This window comes from Microtus pennsylvanicus, chromosome 10 (assembly GCF_037038515.1).
Source record: "Microtus pennsylvanicus isolate mMicPen1 chromosome 10, mMicPen1.hap1, whole genome shotgun sequence".
Taxonomy (NCBI): domain Eukaryota; kingdom Metazoa; phylum Chordata; class Mammalia; order Rodentia; family Cricetidae; genus Microtus; species Microtus pennsylvanicus.
Window position 1 is genome coordinate 55,620,834 of NC_134588.1, and position 20,647 is coordinate 55,641,480.

The 20,647-nt window shown below is 39.3% G+C and overlaps 1 protein-coding gene across 10 annotated transcripts in view; it reads right to left on the minus strand.

Annotated features, from left to right (window-relative positions):
* Prrc2c (proline rich coiled-coil 2C) overlaps nucleotides 1–20,433 on the minus strand; it is a 71,934-nt gene extending 51,501 nt beyond the window's left edge. For 5 of the 10 annotated variants that reach the window (XM_075988423.1, XM_075988428.1, XM_075988420.1 and 2 more), the window contains exons 1-2: nucleotides 20,200–20,417; nucleotides 119–284 (exon numbers count right to left, since the gene is read on the minus strand). In XM_075988423.1, the coding sequence (XP_075844538.1) occupies nucleotides 119–230 (112 nt within the window). In that variant the 5' untranslated portion in view covers nucleotides 231–284; nucleotides 20,200–20,417. Of the gene's footprint in view, nucleotides 1–118; nucleotides 285–20,199 lie in introns of all 10 variants that reach the window. The other 5 variants (XM_075988429.1, XM_075988425.1, XM_075988422.1 and 2 more) reach the window with 3 other exon arrangements.
* Nucleotides 20,434–20,647: the final 214 nt, after the last annotated feature.

Sequence of the window (20,647 nt, forward strand, 5' to 3'; positions counted from 1 at the left end):
ATATATACAAAGGCCAATATAAATAGGCTTGCCCTAACATCTAATCAAAAGCAGTAGATACAGTATCATCAACATTAACAAATCCACAAACAACATAAATGCTACTAGATCTACTCACCTGTAGTCTTCTGAGTTTCCAAGGACTTTCCTTTGTAAGTATTAAACAAACTGAGTGTTGCATACTTTTTCCCATCCTTTGCTTTTGTGCTCTGGCCTGACTTCTCCGACATTTCGGTGGAAACTCATCGAGTCCAAAACCTCCTGCCACACCCCTTAAAGGTAGTCTTTGTGATGCATGCAGAGAGAAAAATGAGAGGAAAGTTTTAGCATTAGCTGACTAAAAAGTTTCATAAATTCATATCTCAGGACCTTTTTAAAAGATAGGTTGAAGGAGATATTTATCTTCAATATACATTCCAATATTTTCACAGACCTTGTTAATACAAGCCAATGTTAACCAAAATAAAACCATTATGCACTTGAAAAATACATTATTTAATAACTGTTACTAGCTGTTAAATGGTATACCAGAGAATGGGGGTTATAATCCTAAAATGAATACTTCAGATATGATGAGCCTAGTAGACTATGTACTTAAGCTTTGAAATGACTGGTATGTTAAGCTATCAGACTGAATTCAGGATAGGAAGATGACACCATTTCCTCCAATGGTAAAAATCCCACAGATGTCCTAACTTAAAGCTAACTTATTAATAAGAAGGAGAAAAAGACATTATTTTACTTACAACTTCCTTCCAATTTAAAGAGATAATGTTCGTGTGTGTGTGTGTGTGTGTGTGTGTGTGTGTGTGTGTATATCAGAGAGGCTAGTTAAGGTGAAAGCAGGGTTGGCTAATTCCACCACAGAAACCACTAATAGCATAGAACAGAGCTGAAGAGCTAAGGATAGCACAATCTTCCACAAATACAGTTTAACTCATGAGGTATCAGCCACTTTTTGTCACACAAGAGTTTTTGTTTGCTTGTTTTGCAGTTCTGAGGCTCTGACCCAGTACCTGACATAATATGCTATACAAATGTTCTATCATCGGAACTATCTACAACCCCAGTCCTCCAGATATACATTAAAAGAAACGTATCTAGCAGGGCAGCAGTGGTACATGCATTTAATCCCAGCATTTAGGAGGCAGAGGCAGGCGGATCTCTGTGAGTTCGAGGCCAGCCTGGTCTACAAGAGCTAGTTCCAGGACAGGATCCAAAGCTACAAAGAAAAAATAATCTATTTGTCCTTTGATAGTTTATGAGACTCGTGTCATCAGAAGAACTACACATTCAACTTCAGTGATGTTCGTCTGTCTATATCTACCTACACAAATATGTTCACTTAATTAATCTCAACAGTGTTAATAAGTATGGTCAGGCATGGTGGCCCAAATTCAGCATTGTGAAGAGGAAACAGGCTGACTCATGGTCATCCTAGTCTATCTACAGAGAGTTCCAGGCCATGCATGGCAACACACTAAGACCCTGTATCAAAAGGTGCTGGAGTTGGGGTGGGGAGAAACACAATCTAACTCATTGTCAAATGTTCATCAATTTCATGATACAGAGACAAGGAGGAACAAATACAAATATATTAAGACTCATTATGGAAAGCTGAGCAGCAACAGGCAACTGTAAAGTTTCTCAAGTGATTCTAATGTGTAAACAGTCTTAAGAACCACTGGATCTTTCCACTCACACCAAATTAAGATCTATTTTTCCTACTGTGGGGTATACCTTGTCTTGATTCACTTACCTCTCTGTAAGGAAGCTCATCAAAATTCCTATTATTTCCAATACTAACCGATCATCCAAAAATTAAGTACTACTGAAGAATGCATCCCACTCTTTTGAGAACATTTTCAACTGTACATAGAATATAGGGATATTTAAAATTAAATCAGAGGATACAAATATTTAAGCAGAATTCAACATAAGAGACCCAAATAGGAAATCTATGAACAGAATTCACCAAGCAATAAAACCAGTGAGCAAATGTGTTAAAATGGTCAATTCAGAAAGTCAAGCATGGGTGGAGCATGCTTATAATCCCTGTATCTGAGAGTAGAAAAGGAGGCTCAGGAGTTCTAAGCCAGCCTGGGATACACAGTAAACCCTGTCTCACAAACTAAAAGACCATATGCCACAATCAAATATAATTTATTCTTGGGAGCAAGACGGACTTAATAAACAACCACCAATCAAATTTAACTTGCTACCAAATCTGCTAACTTGATCTTAATTCCTGAGAAACCCACACCAGAGAAGGGGAGAACAGAGCCCCAAATATTTTCTGATCTCCACATGTGGGTGGTGGCATGCACAGGTTACCATACCCCTTAAAGTAAGTATACACCTTAATTCCAGGACTCAGGAGGAAGAAGACCTCTGTGAGTTCACCAGTCTGGTTTACATAGTATATTACAGAACAGCAAGAGCTGTGGAGGAAAACCCTATCTCTGAGGATGAGGTGGGGGACATTTACCATAGCACGCTTGAAATTTAAGAAGGAAAATATATGCTCACTAAAATTGTGAACTGTTGATTAAGAAAAATTAAAGATACAAATAACAGAAAGCTATCCCATGTTCATGTATTAGGAAAATATTATTGTTAACCTGATTCAAAGTAATTAACAGACTCAAGAAGTTGAAATTGAATTGACTGAATTCAAAATTCCACTAACATAATACTATGAAAGATCCACATAGGACACCCCTCAAGACATCTAGGGTAAGATAGAGGTCTCAGGAAACCGCCCAGTTGCTAATTTTGAACTCCTGTGCATAAGAGTGGTTGGGACCATAGGGAAGCCATGATGTTTGACTGAAAACTATAGAGGGGGCACAAAGTTGAAGATCTCTTCCTATTTCAAAAATTGTATTACAAAGCTGGTGGCGGCGGCAATGCCTGGTCTATACAGAAAAACCCTGTCCTGAAAAACAAACAAAACCAATATAAAATACAGAACTGGCCTATTAAGACACATAGAGGGCCCAGAAATATAGGCTCCAATAGACATCTACCAAACAGAAGTTTCTCAAGGTTGGAGAAACCCTTGAATATTACTGGTGTTAATATAATTTAATATGAGCATTATAACATAGGGACTCCTCAAAACTAAATTTCCTTTTCTGCATATTTTTCAAAGGAAATAAAATTATTGCCTCATAAAGATACTCATACTATACTTACACTAAATTAAAACAAGCAAACATTCAAAGTGTAAGGTGTATTTATCTTTTTTGTTTGTTTGTTTGTTTGTTTTTCAAGACAGGGTTTCTCTGTAGCTTTTGAGCCTGTCCTGGAACCAGCTCTTGTAGATCAGACTGGCCTCGAACTCAGAGATCTGCCTGCCTCTGCCTCCCAAGTGCTGGGATTAAAGGCAAGTGCCACCACTGCCTGGCTAAAGTGTATCTTTCTTTAAGGATGAATGGATAAAGAAACTGTGGTGAACACAAACATGGAAATTTTTTGACTTAATAAAGTTGATACTGCTACCTGCAACCACACAGGTGAACCTGTAGCTGAGTAAATGTCTACTGTTTGACACGGAGCTGATCACATCAAGAATACAATGTCTCAAGACACACAGAAAATTAGAAACACTTTCCTTTGAGTGAAGTTCTTTAGTATGCAACAGACAATAGAGGAGGGGAAAAAACATAGTAATGGGGATCTCAAAAGCTGTTTTGCTTCTGGAACTGGCATGAAAACTGTTTAAGATTATAATCCCATAAACACAAAAGAGAATCAATTTAAAAAATCTGTGACAAGACTCACACATGCAAAATCAAAACCAATACTGCCAAACTTTTTAACAGAAAATACCCTATCAAAACAATGACTATAAATCATATTTGCACTCCAAATGTTTCTATTACAAGACAAAACAAGTTTTAAATCGGGTCCAACAGTAGTTGTGGTTACATACCTCTGTAGTCCCAAGTGTTTGGGAGGTGGGGGAAGGGGGTCAGGAATTTGAGATTATTAACCTATGTTCACTTGTTTGTGGCTGTACAGGTCATACTTTATGGAACCTGTAATCAACAATCTATAAGTAAAACAAAAATGTGAATTAAAAAATCAACTGGGTAAAAAGGCAACAAAATTTTGAAGGCTTCTCTGAAGTGACACGAGCTAAAGAAAAATCAGTGCTCTCACTCAGGAAGCATAAATTTATCAGAGATCTTGAAAATAATCTGCCAGGGTATGAGATGGTTTCAGTAGGTTCCACCCAAACATGAAGACCTGAGCTAGAAATCCCAGCACCCAGTTAAGATACCAGACATAGTCATGTAGGCCTGTAGTAGTGAGGGAAAAGGCAAAAGGAGAGCTGGGGCTTGCTGGCTAACTTAGCTCTCCAGGTACAGAGTAGGATACGCCCAATAGTCCTCCTCTGGCTTCTTCACACATATACAACCACGCACACAAACACTGTTCCATCAGCCAGTTTATGCAAAATTGCTCAGGCCAGGCTGAATAAAAGCATTCTTTGAAAACCTTCCCCTGCATGTCTCTACAGTAAAGTCACAGCTGCAAACCACTGAACCTTAGCCCAGAAGTGTAAGGTCAACTGTAAAATTCATGCCTAAAGGGGAAATGGAGGAGATGGAGGAAGTTAAAGCAAACAGAAATCAGATTTTATAGAGCTTGCCAAGTGAACAAGAAATGGTACCTTTGTGGATATTCTATACGCCAAGAGCCAATGGAGGAAAACTAGTTTAAAAAATTGCTGTGTGGATACATGACTGAACTTGACATTAGTATCTTAACAAGCCAGTACAATGTATGTAACTAGTAATCCCCCCAAACCCTTCAAACAGCAAGTTCAAGCATTTTTTTCAGCCTTTGAGCTTCTAATTTGAAAAACACATCAGCATAATTATGGGGGTCCAAAGCACTATATTCTCTACATGTATCATTTCTAATTTTAAAACACCCCTTCAAGGGTTAGAGAGATTCTAAAGCCAGAGGACCAGATCTTTACTGCAAGATGATGTCTTTTATACAGGACAGGAAAGCTGTACTCAGGAACACAAAGAGGTCACCTACTGAAGACCCAAACTGTGACAACATCAGTTGGTGTGCCAACATGGATGAAGGAATACCCAGAAATGAAAAGCTACAGGCAATTAACAGCTGCTGAGAGAAGGAAAAATCAGTTTTCTCCAGGGAAAAGGCACCCTTATAGGCTATCGGATGGATCCCAAGGAGCATGACCTAACATATACATGGGAGCAGCACTAAAGAGATTCACCATGTTGTATTTCTAATTATATGTATATATGTTACAATAATAATCAAAGCATAAGAGGCTTTGAATTTGTGAGAGAGTAAGAATAGCTAGAGGAGAAATTATGTAACTATAGAAAGAAATCCTCTACACTTGTATAAAATTAACAATACATTTCAAAAGTCATTCACATTAAGGTCCCTAAAAATCCGAAGAACTCAATCTTTAAAAACAAAGTCTTTTAAATAACCCCTCCTTGCTTTTACCACTGAAAATATCAATTTTCTCTAAAATCAGAAGCGCTTTAACTGGAAAAGCCCAATAAAAATAGGATTTACCCACTGAAATTAGATATAGTGTGTATGCATTTTCCAGATTTTGTAAAAATGTAGATAGTTTTCTACAACGACCCCCCCTCCCAATTATATAAAGAAATAGTATGCACATGGGGGAACCAATGTTTTTAAACCAAGTAGCTTGTTTCCAAAAGATCTAAATGACATTTGGGAAGCAGTTTATCAGAATACAACAATCAGCCCTTCCAGATGAAAGGACGCTCGCTACTCAACAGTGCTAACCATGAATTTTTTCACAAATGTTCAGCTCAAATGCTGATGTGGAGAAAACAATCTAAGCAGTTTCTACATTTTTTAAAAAGATTAGCTATAATCTCTAAAATTCCTTCAGCTTATTAGTAAAAAAAATCTATATTTTAATACAGCAAACATTAATTATCTTTAATACTTATTATATGCATAAAAATAACCCCTGTATTTCGATAAACTCCAATCTTCCCAACACAAATAACAAAAGTATGTTTCTGGCCATGAGGTTTCTAAATGTTTATCATTTTTTCATTATTCCTATGTAATAATTTAGATCCCCTAAAGATAGTCTGATGCCCCATAGATTTATATGTGGCAACATTAAAAAACGATCTGTTGGGGGCTGGAGAGATGGCTTAGAGCTCTGATTGCCCTTCCAGAGGACCCAGGTTTGATTCCCAGTACCCACATGCCAGCTATAACTCCAGTTCCCGAGGATCCTATACCCTGACACAGATATTCATGCAGGCAATGCACCAAGGCACACCAAATTAGATAGATAAATAAGACTTGTTGGGGCTGGAGAGATGGCTTGGGTCAGCTGTTAAAAGCACACAAGCTGCTCTTACAGAGGATCCAGGTGTGACTCCAGAACTCATAACCATCCAAATCCCTCGCCTCTGGCCTCCTTGGGCACTGTGCACATGTAGTGCAGACATGAATACACGAAGGCAAAACACTCAAAATTACACATAAAATAAATCTAAAATAAAACAAATCTGCAGTCACTGGGTATAGCTTAGGTGGCAATGTTTACCTAGGATGCAAGAAGCCCTAGATTGGAACTAAAGTGAGTGTGGGGGCCCACACCAGGAGTGGTAGTGGCAGGAGAAGGACCATCTACTATACAGATATCAACCATTTCCAAAAAATATTCGTTTTTGTTTTTCGGGGTTTCCCCAAACTTCCTTCATACTACAATCTTTGATACATATTTTTAATTGCTGATATACTAAAACATCATGAGACTTTTTGTTTGCTTTTTCTGAAACAGGATTTCTCTGTGTAACAGTCCTAGCTATTCTGGAGCTAGCTCTATAGACGAGGCTGGCCTCGAACTCAGAGATCCGCTTGCCTCTGCAATCAAAAGTGTGTGCCTCCACTGCCAGGCTTATGCACATTTTAAGACAGAGCTTCAAGCTCAAAATATTTAACCCCTACTCTCTCTTACAAGTATTTTCTCAGTGACTATGATATACCATGGAGAAGTCATAACCGGTAAATATACTGTCCACTAACCAGCAATAGAGCTTGGAAATCTTGAGGTTGCAAAGGTCTGAAAAGTAAACGGGAAAAGAAAAAGCTAACCAGTGGGCTTCTTGTGCCTGTCTACTCCTACTTACTTCAAGTGAGAGGACACGGTGTTCAAGTTTTGAAAGCAAAACCTCTGGCTCTTACCAGACACTACAAATGGGGCAAATTTCTATCTTGTGTATGTTACAACAGAGCTAACAGCTAGCAAAAGGGAATAAATAAGGGAGAGGAATATTGGTCAGCAAAAGTCACCAAAACTTGTCAGCAACAATACTGAACATGTACAAAGAATCAAGCTTACTTACTAACCAGTTGTTTCTGCTCATTTATCAGAACAAATTCAAGAACTGTTCTCAGAAAATTATTGATGTACGAGTATAAATTTTAGGTTCGCAGAGACTACACTGTTTAGAACTAGACATTAAAAAACAGAGAAAATGTGTCAGTGTGTGCAGAGGTGACCGCTTACGCAGAAAACAAAGGAAATAAAAGTAAAATAGTAAGAGGCAAAACACCTGGATAAGGAAATATAGGACTTCTCTAAATCATTTTTATATGTTCTAGAAGATTAAGCTTATTCCTCCCTCATAAATTTTAAGCATTTAATTTAAAAAGGTGACCTGTTCTCTACAAAGTAAATTTCTCCCAGAGTATTTCCTCATCACTACTGTAAACACACTAGTAAATTTTAATATTTGTTTTTCACACTTATAACATCATAGACCTACATTCTAACTTAGCAAGGTATTTTTGGAACCACCTTTCAAAATCTAAGGTTTTGGTATGTAAAATTACTGGGATGGGCCTCAGAACTACTTAAAAAATCTAAATCATTAAAACTAACAAATGAAAAACTTACCAAAACCAAACCAAAACAACAACAAAAATCATACAGCAAGAAAACAGTGACATAAATATTAACTCAGATGGTTTTCAAAACATGCCCAAGATTGCCAGGCGGTGGTGGGACACACCTTTAATTCCAAAGCTACACAGAAACCATCTTGGAGGAGGGGGGAGTTCCCAAAATAATTTTACCATATCAATTTTCTTCAAGGAGCTAAAATTAAAGAGATTCTATGTAGTTGACCTTTCTTTTCTCTTAGTTCAATACAATATCAAATGACAAAGACAAAGCATTAGAAACAGGAAGTGATGCCTCCATTAATAAATACACCTACCTGTTTAGAAATGTCATTTTCAAGTAACAATAACTTAAAAGTACCACAAATTATAAGAGGAATATTTTGCCAGAAAATTGTGAAGTCCTAACCCAGAGGTGATGATATTTAGAAAACTAGTTTGAAAGGTAATTAGTCTTAGATGATGGCATAAGTCACGACAAGATCAACACTTTCTATAAGGAGATAGCAGAATTAATTCTCTGTCATGAGTACAATAAGAAAAGGGGTCATGTGTAAGCAGGGAACAAAGTACTCACTAAAACAAATCATGCTAGCAACTTTACTTTGTACTTCTAGACTCTATAACTTTGACAAATAAATTTCTGTCGTTTAAGCCATTTAGGCGAGGTAAGACTGGTGTTTTAAGTGTAGAACACAACATTTTAATACTCCAATTTTAACTAACTTGCCCACTTTAAAATGACCAGTTTCCATGCCCAAGCTATCCTAGTATCAAGGTATTCAGTATTCATGAAATATAAACTTTCTAAGATATTTATTTCCCCCATCTTACTTCGTAAATACAAATAGAAATAAGAATAGAAGCAGAAAAATCACTTTTAAAAATGAGACCATTTTGAAATACAGAATACACAAACTAATTTTAAATAGGAAGTATTTCAAGAAAACTATAAACAAGAAAACTACAGACATATTACACTTACATTGGTTAGGTATAGTAATCTTGAGATGACTTATAGCCTATAAACATATAACCATGTTTTGCGGGATAATCTTTTTGCACACTGTCAAGACACCTTCTGATTGGTCTAATAAGGAGCCGAAAGGCCAGGATAGGCAGGATTTCCAGGGAGACAGGAACTGGGGAGAGGGGGTGCAGACCTGAAAGGCAGAGGGAACCAGACATACAATATGGTGGAGAGGTAACAAGTCATGTGGCAGAATGTAGATTAAGTTTTAAGAGCTAGTTGGGAACAAGTTCAAACTAAAGCCAAGCTTTCATAATTAATAAGTCTCCATGTCATTATTTGGAAGCTGGCGATATATAACCACGTGCTTTGGTTATATGTGCATATCATGCTATTTTATTTTGAAGTTGGGTATAAAGTAGTAGTCTCAAGTAGTAAGTTGTAAGAGGACTTGGGCATTTATGGGTTTGCTTTGAGCAGGGGATAGAGTTATCTGAACACACTAGGTGCTATGAAACGATCCTTTTGTACACTGTGTAAATTATGCTGTAATTGGTTTGATAAAAAAGCTAACTGGCCAATACCTGGATAAGATAAGGTTAGGCGTGAAATCAGACTAGGGACACTGAGAAGAAAGGTGGAGTATGAGAGATCCCAGGAGACACGGGGAGAGCAAGACGTGCTGGAGGACAGGTAGTCACGAGCCTTGTGGCAAAAGATTAATAGACATAGGTTCATTTAAGTTTTAAGAGCTAATTAGTAATAAGCTTGAGTTACCTGCCGACTACCTAAAATTAATATTGAGTCTCAATGCCAGTTATTTGAGAACTAGCAGACAGGAAAGAAAAGTCCATCTATGACTGGGTACTGAGGGATGACCAGTACAATGGACAATCTACTGGACCCTGTCTAAAACTTGAATAGAGCTGGAAAGCAGACATAAGAAATAAAACCATAAACACATTCGAAAGACCAAAATATAATCAATGATTCTATAAGATTAAATAGATCCTGGACTATCATAATTTAAGAGTAACTATGTAGTTACAATTTAAAAATTGAATTTCCTCCCATGTGGTGGTGGGAGTCTATAATCCTAGCTACTGAGGTAGCTGAGACAGGGGGATGGATTGCTTAAAGCCAAGAGAAGGGTAACCAAACTGGGTAACACAGGTAGGGCCTCTAAAACCACCACCTCACAAACATGAATTTCTTAAATGCAGTATATGGGCTCAACCTGTCTGTATGAAAAGCCTCTAGTTTTAAGACAGCTAATATTACAGTAGTATTACTTTATTAATAAATCTCTATGTTAAAAGAAATCAAATGCAAAGATCTGGGATTTAATAATTCTACTGAATCTGTACTTATCATACTAAGTTTTAAATTATGTTCAATTCCAAGGATCATTATTAACACAGTATTAACAAACTAACCTGGTCACAAACTTTGTAATTACTCAACTGTCCATAAGTGGGAGGAAGTTATCAAAAATAAGACTCGTCCCATTCTCTATTTTCAGAATTGGCCAGATAACTCCAAGAGCTGTGAAGTAACTTTGTCAAAGTAAAGAATTGACTATTCTGTTTCTACAAGGCTGCATCTAGCAAACAAATAAATCAAATGACTTCTTCCTATGCCGATATCCTGGACACCTTTTCCTTTTCCCCATGACTTTCTTCAGTGTATGTGTGGTGGGTAACCAAGAGTGGCGCATATAATCCCATGAAAAGAACTTACCTACCAACTTCTTAGGAAAAAAGAGAGAGCTCAAAAGAAATGATTGGGGGGGGGGATCACTGCTATTGTGGTATTTGCTATTTGGAGATATATACATCTTAGTTACGATACATGCTGACTGCTGACTTCCCAATCGCAAGTGGCTTCCTAGCAAAGGCAGGCTATTGTACTGACCACCTTCTAAGGTCTGATGCCCATTATAACCAATTAGTAACCTGAATGTCTAAAATGACATCCAAAGACTTTTTTACACACCTTAACATACATGAGGTATAATGATATCTCAATTCACTTAATATTACATTAATACACACAAATAATGTGCACTCAGCAGATCAGAGCAACTGTCTTATCTACCATCTCAAGGGTTCATTTCTTTATGTAGAAACTATCAAGTGGTTTTAAGTTGTTTTTTTTTTTTGAATTTTTGAGACAGGGTTTCTCCGTAGTTTTTGGTTCCTGTCCTGAAACTAGCTCTTGTAGACCAGGCTGGACTCGAACTCACAGAGATCCACCTGCCTCTGCCTCTGCTGGGATTAAAGGTGTGTGCCACCACCCAAAGTTACCATAATATGGGGGGCTGGAGAGGTGGCTCAGTGGTTAAGAGCATTGTCTGCTCTTCCAAAGGTCCTGAGTTCAATTCCTGGCAACCACATGGTTGCTCACAACCATCTGTAAAGAGGTCTGGTGCCCTCTTCTGGCCTGCAGACATACACATAGACAGAATATTGTATACATAATAAATAAATAAATATCTTTTTTTTTTAAAAAAAGAGTACCATAATATGTTAAAGACCTCTAAAACACCAAAACTTATCATCTCATTCTCAGAATGAGACTGGTAGTCAGGCCATACCTGAAAACAACAATAGTGCATGCCTATTATCTCAGCATTTGGGAGATGGAGGCACGATCAGGAGTTCAAGCCCAGCTTGGATGAGACCACATCTCTTTTTGTTGGGGGGAGGGAGTTTTGAGACAGCGTTTCTCTGTGTTGCTTTGGAGCCAGTTCTGGAACTAGCTCTTGTAGACCAGTCTAGCCTCGAACTCACAGAGATCCACCCGCTTCTGCCTCCTAAGTGCTGGAATTAAAGGCGTGCGCAACCACCGCCCAGCTGAGACCACATCTCAAACAAAATCAAAAATGAAAAGGAAATAAGGGAAATAATGTTTTCAGGACAGAAAACAACCTTTATAATTAGAAAAGCAATCTAGCTAGTAAATCTTTTATACTAAAAAAATATATAAAAACCCACTGCTGAAACAGCTTTTTATATGGGTCACAACATAAAATTTGGTAATAGTAAAAGGCTTCTTAATTTGTAATCCTACAACGAACCCAAAGTGTTTCTGGCAGCACTCAACAATGTTGTTTGGTCAGCTTCTCTGTATATACATACCCTCATGCCATGCACCAAATGCTGCCTCTAACACCTTAGTTAAAATTAGCGAAGGCTGTGTGCTATGAATTCTAGTGTTTTTCTGGACATTTAGCTTTCTGTTTGTATAGAAACATAATGGTTTAGTTATAAAAAACAATATTTTCCTATCAGTCCTCAGCATGTATCAACTTAGTTTACCTTTGAACTGCAATACGCAATATTGCTTGGTTTTAAAATCGCTTCTCAAGTTGATGAGAAGCTCGTTTCAGTTTAGAACACAATTTTACAACTTTCTAAGATGGTGTTTAACATACTTCTGATATCTGTATTATGAATTTTTGTAAAATGTCACTCTTAGCACTGTGCCAGTCAACCTCTAAAGAATGCTGAAGATCTTTACATTCTGCAAATCAAATACTTAAACAAGACTTAGTTATAAGATAAAGAAACTATCTCTCTTGTATAAAGTTATCTTTAAATAGTAAAATAACAAAAAATTATTTTAAATAAATTAAAAATAATTATTATTAAATGTTTGACTTGTATATTTTATATACCAGGGCCACAGACAAAAGGAGTTGTAAGTGGAAAGGTTAAGAAGCCCTGTCCTAAGCAGTTCAAGAGATAGATGGCTTAGTGGTAAAATATGGACTTTGCAAACAATGATGAGACTATGAGGACCAGAATGCACTGGGGACGAGTGGGGGGTCGGGGTGGAGATACTGTTTGCATCTCTAATCCTGTGCTGAGACAAGAGACAGGATCCCTAGGATTTGCTGGCTAGTCAGAGTGAGATACAGGCAGGCTCTGTGAGAGATGATCTCAGTTACGTAGAGAGCTTTGAGGTAAACATCTAATGTTAGCTTCTACCTCCGCAAACAAGCACACTGCACATACACACACAAAGAAGCCCTGTTCTAGGAAAGTAAAAGTTCTTGCATTTACTATTTATTTCAAGTGATTAGCAGGGCCTCCTTACTGAAAACCTACAATATTTTAGCTATTCTTTATATACAATTACTCTTAAGACTGATTTCAGTTTTTAAGCCAATCTTATTTTATGGGAGGACTTGAATGGTTTCAGCTATGGGGAAAGAGTGTTCTTTTTCAAATGCTCACCCTTCTATCAGTCCTTTTTAAAAAATACTTTTTATTATGTACACAATGCTCTGACTGCATATATGCCTACAGGCCAGAAGAGGGTACCAGATCTCATTACGGATGGTTGTGAGCTACCAGGTGATTGCTGGGAATTGAACTCAGGACCTCTGGAAGAACAGCCAGTACTCTCAACCACTAAGCCACCTTTCCAGCCCCTATTCTTACCAACCTTTAACATAACCAAAGGGTTACAATAGGAAATGGAATTTCAAACATAGCCATCTAAGTTACTAACTCTTCCAATACCATTGAAATGTTGGTCTTCAAACATTAAAGGGAGTACATTCACCGCTTACACTTTCTAATTTCAGGCTTTCCAAGTTCAAGAATGTCATAAATATTACATGACACCTTTGTCTTCAATATCAAAAGATTCCTCCTGACTATTGGGAGATGTTTTGTCTTTCTACAACTTGATACTAATTGCAGTAAATACCCAAATCGTAGTATTAGAACAACAAAACTAAACAACAAAAAGTCCAATTTTATTTAGTAAAAAATTAAACTTATAAAACAACATAACCAAACTTCAAATCTCTTTCCAAAGCCGCCATCCAGTAATGCTCTTTTATTTTAAAGCAAAATAACTTGCCAGGTAGCCCAGGCTGGCTTGAAACTAGTCACAATATTCCTGACTCACTATCCCAGAGTGCTGGCATTACAGGTGCCAGGAACCACATTCAGCTTTCTTTTCCCACCTTTAAACAAATTTATAGGATTCACATCTCTAACTTTCAACAGAAACTCTATACCTCCCATATTGTGCTTCTTCAATTTAGATCTAAAAAATTTTAAACATAATTCTAAAAGTAGTTTCTTGAATTATAGACCACAAATAGTCATATTTTGAAAAATCAAAACAAAATGTCTGAGCATTAAATTGTAATTAAATTAGGACTCTCAAAATGCTTTCTTACTTTTTTGAAATTTGACATGGTATTTAATATATCATTTTTCATTCTTACTAAAAATATTCAATAAGTTATGATACCCATCTTTAAAATGCATTAAAAATGGAACTGGAGTTACAGATGATTGTGAGCCATCATGTGGGTGCTGAAAACCAACCCTGGTTCCTTTATAAGCTCTGCTTAGTCACTGGTGTGTGTGTGTGTGTGTGTGTGTGTATCCTATTTCCATAAGGCTTTCAAAAGCATCCATTGGCTTCCACAAAGCCTTCGAGCAAACAGAAAATATATATCCTTCTGGGAATAACTACAGTTCTCAGAGAGAAGCTGGTATTATTAAAAGAGCACATAACTCCACTAGTGGAACAAGGGCTGTACTTACATTCTTGTTGCCTTCTTCAGTCTAGAACCTTTGTGCAATGCACTGACCACACAATCATAAACAATAGTCTTGCACTTATTAAATTACCAGCTGGAAAGAGGAAGGAAGATACATCACCATCTCTTATTTGATAGGGTCTTACAATATTGTGTTGGCTGGCCTGGAACTCTCTATGTAGACCAAGTTGGCCGGCCTGTCTCCTGACTAGACTGATTATCTTAACCTCATCTTAGGACACTTATCTCCTCTTTATTTGTGCTTTAAATATGGCTAAAGACGGGCCACGGTGGTGCACACCTTTGATCCCAACACACAGGAGGCAGGCAGATCTTTGTAAGACTGCGGCCAGCCTGGTCAACAGCAAGTCCCAGGACAGCCAATAGTGCATAGAGAGACTGTCTCAAAAATCTCCAAAACAAACAAATAAGGAAAAGACTCATGACACATGGTATCATAAAATATTAAATTCAGAAAATAAAAAAGCACACGTAATGTTCTCTTTGTATAGTAAAAAGACTGAACTTGACAACTGATACAAACTGAAAAGAATTAAAGCTAAGCTTTAAACCTTATAGTTCTGAGTTTGACATGCTTGAAAATCAAGGTCGTATTATTTTTCCCACCACTCTACCTCTTAACCTTCCATCCCCAGTACTTGACCTATTTTTTTAGGGGTCACCAATGATATCTCACCTAAATCAAAGTTTGTTTACCACAATTTTTTGGGGATTTTGTTAGAGCTAACTCTAGTAATCCTATGTTTATATTATTCCCTTCTGCCCATTTCTTCATCGCTCTTGTTCCCTTGCTGTAGATTCTTAAGACATCCTAGCAAGTGTCATTTATCTAAATATAAGTTCACAAAAATGGCTGTCAAGCATGCGTTAAGACTACACTGTATTCTTTTCTGCAATGCTGCCATTTCCTGTTTGATGAATCCATTCCAGTCCAGGCTTTTAGTCACTTTGGCCTTCATTGTCTGCAGTTGTTGCTTGATCTTACCCAGCACACATTTTTACAGCAATTATTTTCCAAAGGGTAGATATTAATTTGAAGTGGTCCACAAATCAGAACTTAAGAGTATACATGCTTATTTTAAAACAAACATGGTTAAAAAAAGTCAAAAAATGTACATTTAACTTTTAAATTCACTTAAAGTCTTCTAGTGTTATAATGGAGAAAGAATCCACTTCTAAGGTTTACTCTGGTATAGATTTAAAGAGTGAGCCCCCCTGGGAGATAGGGACAAATAGTGTAGAGCTAGGTACAAAGTCCTTAACAAAAAGTTAAAAGTTACAGGACTGGGGTTAGCACTTAGTGGTTGAATAGCTGTTAAGCACATGCTTAACAGTAAGAACAATCAACTATCCATAACTGTAACACACCTGAACCAGATAGCTACATAATGAGCTTCTGCCTCAAATAAAACCCCAGTCATGCTGGATAACTAATGCCTGTAGTTTTGGCAGTAGGAAGTAAGGTAGGAGTTTAAGGACAAGCTCTGAGCTCTGGAATTAAATTTTGAAAAAAGAAAATAAACAAAAATTACTATTATTGATATTTTGTATGTGCCTGCAATCAGAAACCAGATTATGCCAGCAGTCTCCCAGCAGACTCTCCATTTATTTTTTAGATAGTCTCTCACCGAACCTAAAGCTTACTACCACCACACCCAACTGCTGGGGTTACGGGCATGGGGAGCAATGCCTAGTTTTATGTGAGTGCTGGAGAGTGGAACCCAGATTCTCTCTTCACAGTACTGACACAACAAGTCATCTCTCCTACCCCACTATTATTTTTTTATCTTCTAGCCATCATGTCTTCCTTTACCGTAATCAACTAGACACTTCATCTATGCTATCTTTTTCTGTGAGTAGATTTTCTACACCAAATTTCCTGCACCTTTTCACATGCCTTTGTTTTCATCCTCAGGTATGAACCTAAGGACTATAAAAGATATGGTGTGAAGGGCAGTAATGGGAACTAAACCTAGGCCCTCATGAATGCCATACAAACTCTCTCCACTTCTATGGCAACCCCCACCCACCTTATTTAAGAAGCCTGGAACTGCTACATATACCAAGCTGGCCTTAAACTCAAGAGAGCTTTGGCCTCCCAAGTGCTAGGATTTATGGTAGCTCATGGTAACTTTTAGTATTAATTTTAAGGCAAAATATCTTGGTAGTAAGAAACAAAGCCATTCAACAATCTATCAAAGTGAAAAGATTATTTAATAGTAGAATAAAACTGAAAATTAAGCTGGTTGTGGGACCACAAAGCTTTAATCCAAGCACTAGGGAAATAGAGGTAGGTAAATCTGTGAGTTCAAGGCCAGCCCAGCAGTGAGTTCTAGGCAGTTAGAGTTAGTCTCAAACAAAACCAGAAAAATTTGATGCAAATCAATCTCACAAAGAGTACTCTTACTCTTTTGCATAGATTATTTGGTATTTCTAATCTTTACTCAACAATGTAAAAAAAAACTATGGCAAGCACTATATAAGGTAGGTGTATAAGCATGGAACATAATGCAAGATCAACTATATGTGACAACTACCATACATGGTAGGTGATGGAAGCATGGAAAATTCTTAAGACAGTACATTTTTTTTTTTTTTTTTGGTTTTTTGAGTCAGGGTTTCTCTGTGGCTTTGGAGCCTGCCCTGGAACTAGCTCTGTAGACCAGGCTGGTCTCGAACTCAGAGATCCGTCTGCCTCTGCCTCCCTGCTGGGATTAAAGGCAGGCGCCACCATCGCCCGGCAAGACAGTACTTTTTAAAAGTACTAGTGATGCTCTCTATAAATGTTGGCTTACCTTCCTTTAATATTCAGCACCCAGCAGAACTACTAAGATTGAATCCAACATACTGACAATAACAGTTTTTGCCAAATGTGCCTGCCAACGACACAGAAGTTGCTTGTTGAACCTCAGTAACAGCACTCATTTGACTGACTCTGTAAATAGGTGCAGACATAGGCCCCTAACCATGGCTGGCCTGCTAATCTCTAGAACAAATGAGAAATCTATGTGGCAAAAAAACAAAACAAAACAATTTTATAGTTAGCTTTAGAAGGAAAACACAATACAAAAGTGACTCTCTAAAAAACACTTTGATCCACAAAGATGCTAGGACTATGACTCAGGAAACTAACTCAGACTTCCAAGCAACAATTAACATCAACTGAGATAAGCATTCATTGTGCTACTCCACTTATAAAGCAACAGACAAGTCTAGCTTTATTGAAGTCAAAAGTCTTAGTCAGAACTTCGATACAAACTTCAGGGCTGCTTTCACTGTAAACTGCGGTTCTCTGCTGAGCATGGTAGCACACACCTTTGATCCTAACTAACACTTGGGAGGCAGGAGGATCTCTGAATTCGAGGCCAGCCTGGTCTACATACTGAGTTCCAGGATGGCAAGATTGCAAAGAAAGTCCATCTCAAAATAGAGAGAGAATAGTTTTCTAAATATGTAATTGATTTCTTTTGCAATTTTACCAACGATGAACTCTTACAGATACCAGCATGACATAAACTGCATAGAAAGATATCACCTAGCTAACTCACAACTTGAAGTGTGGGAGGAGACAGTGCACAGACTCAAGGATACAGTATTATCTAAGACAGTTAAGAAATTCCTTGCTCCAAGCTAGAACTGATACCAGGGTTACTTACTATACAGAGCACAAAGGAGGAATTTATGAATTAAAACCCAGTATGTAAGTGTAAAGAGAAGTAGAACAGGGCAAAGAAAACAACCTAAGTATCCAGATGGGTTATTTTGAGAACACAGGTTATTCTGCTTGAAAAAGAGCATTTTTTTCCTTTCTACCAGTACTCTGTTCTCCCTCCATTGTTAGCTTGCCTGCTTTCTTCAACCACGCACTAAGCATAGTAATAAACTCTTTACACAGTCTTACTTTCACCAGCAAGCCTGCGAGGGGCTGCCATTATCACCTTTCGTTTCTGAATGAAGGAATGGTCTTCTCAGAATTTTTTTTTTAAAAAGTACCTTTAAGTATTCACCTAGTCTTACTATGCAGCCTAGGCTGACCTCAAGCAGCCCATCACTGTCTTCTAGTCTTCCCAAGCCAAACAGATAAAACGCAGTTACACCTGGCAACACTTTAACCTTCACATGCAACAATGTTCAATTACCGAAGGCAGGCTAAAGAAAAACTACCAGCTAATAATGGACCTTACTTTAGCAAAGACTGTAAAAGTGTAAGAACAAACAGGCACTTTGATGGTTCCCTGCATCCCTTTTGGGTTTCGAAAGTACAGCTTTGACGACAGTACCACCAAAAATTTGTGTGACCTTGACCAAATTACTTCAGTCTCTCAAAATACCATGCCCTCATCTGTGAATCAAGTAAAAGAGCACCTTCCTCAAAGACTAGAAGGAACAAAAAAGGACAATGTATATAAAGGTCTTGTGATTAGTACACAGAGGTTAAGTAAGGAAGGGGGGAACAGTAGGCATTCTATGCTCAACACACACCTACAGACCCCGCAAAAAAACAAACAAAAACCCAACAGCCCAAACCCACTAAACAGCTCATTTCGAAAAAGCCATTCCAGAAAAGCAAATACCGCTTTCCTTATCTACAAACTCAATCTAGTTCGAATTTTTGGAGAAGCCGTGTATTTGGGGCAAGCCAGCAAAGATGCTGCAGCGCATCCGTGACACACACCTAAAAATGGCTCCAGCCAAAGCCGCGTCTCAAGGACCAACATCGAAGCTTAAATCCACTTTTTAAAAACGCTGGCGGTTTGACGTGGTAGTCGCTTAATACCACCCTACCTACCACTTTCTATTTGCTGGAATTGACTAGCAGGCACTGAATTAAGCATCCTCCGATTCTTCTGGCGCGTTCCAAAAGAGCAATCCTAACAGGAGAGCCGCCTACCGTACAATTCGAAGTATCTTAACCCCGGTTTGAATTTATGAACCTAGGCTGAAGACCAGTCAATGCGGAAATCCGGGTAGTTTTAACAGCCAGGAATTATTAGGCAAGTCAGATCCCCCCCCCCAACCCCAAAGATCTTGAACAAACTTTAAACCAATATCCATCTCTTTAAAGGGATCAGAGCGCTCCTTATGTGCAAAACCGAACGAGAGTCCTCACTGACTCCCTTGCTCTTTCCTACAGTCTTACATGGGGCCTTCACCCTGGCAACCAGTGGTACCAAACGCTCTCTCTATAGAACAAGCAGCCGTCGGGCGCTCTTCCCGCAAATGCGGGGCTGCAGAGGCCTAGCGGGAGGAAGGACTACCCCAATCCTCCAAGAAGTTGTCCAGCATGTTCCTAGCGGAAGTAGAGCTGATCCTGGGTCCCTGCAGAGCCTCGGTGATCGGCCTGGGCCCCCCACACCCTGCTCGCTGCGAACGCGAGCACCACCCCAGGAGCGTCCACGGGCAGGAAGGGACCTCGGGGCAGCCACGGGCAGCCTCCTCCACGCCGTGGGAGCAGGGCGCGCGCAGGCCCGCGCGGGTGGAAGGGTCCCCTGGCCGCCGCAGAGCCGCCCCGCCGCAGCACACGCAGCGCACATGGGCGGCGGGCCCGCGCCGGAGCCCCGAGGACTCCGCGATGCCGGGGAGCCCGGGCAGAAGCGCCGCGGGCCCCCCAGGCCTCCCGCGCCCGTCCTCCTCCATCAGGGCCTCCTCACCGCCAGGACGCCCTGGCTCTCCTTACCCGCCAGGGTTGAGGACCGAGTCTGCGCGCTTCCAGGGACTCTCCAGCTACGGGATCAGGGGGAGGGGAGGGCGCCTCGACGGACCGTCCGCAAGGCCGCCCGGTACAGAAAGCCCGAGCCGCGGCCGTAAAAACCGCCAAAGCACTTTCGCTACCTCCTGAGAGGGTGAGAGCAAGCGAGAAAAAGAAGCAAGATGGCGGCTAGCCAGCCCCTACGTGCTACGTCAGGACGTTGCGCACGTAAAGAAAAATCTCTGCAGGACCGCCCTCTGGGGGGAGGGGCGAGTTGAGCCTGTGGGGTCACGTGACGCCTCCGTGGCAGCTCCACTTCGGCCGAGGGCAACGCTGCCTCCTACTGGAAAGAGGGCATTCCAGCAACCAGAACGATCTCAGGGAGACAAAGCTTTTGGCCTGGGAAGATTCCAGAAGTCCTGAGTCGCCTGGAATA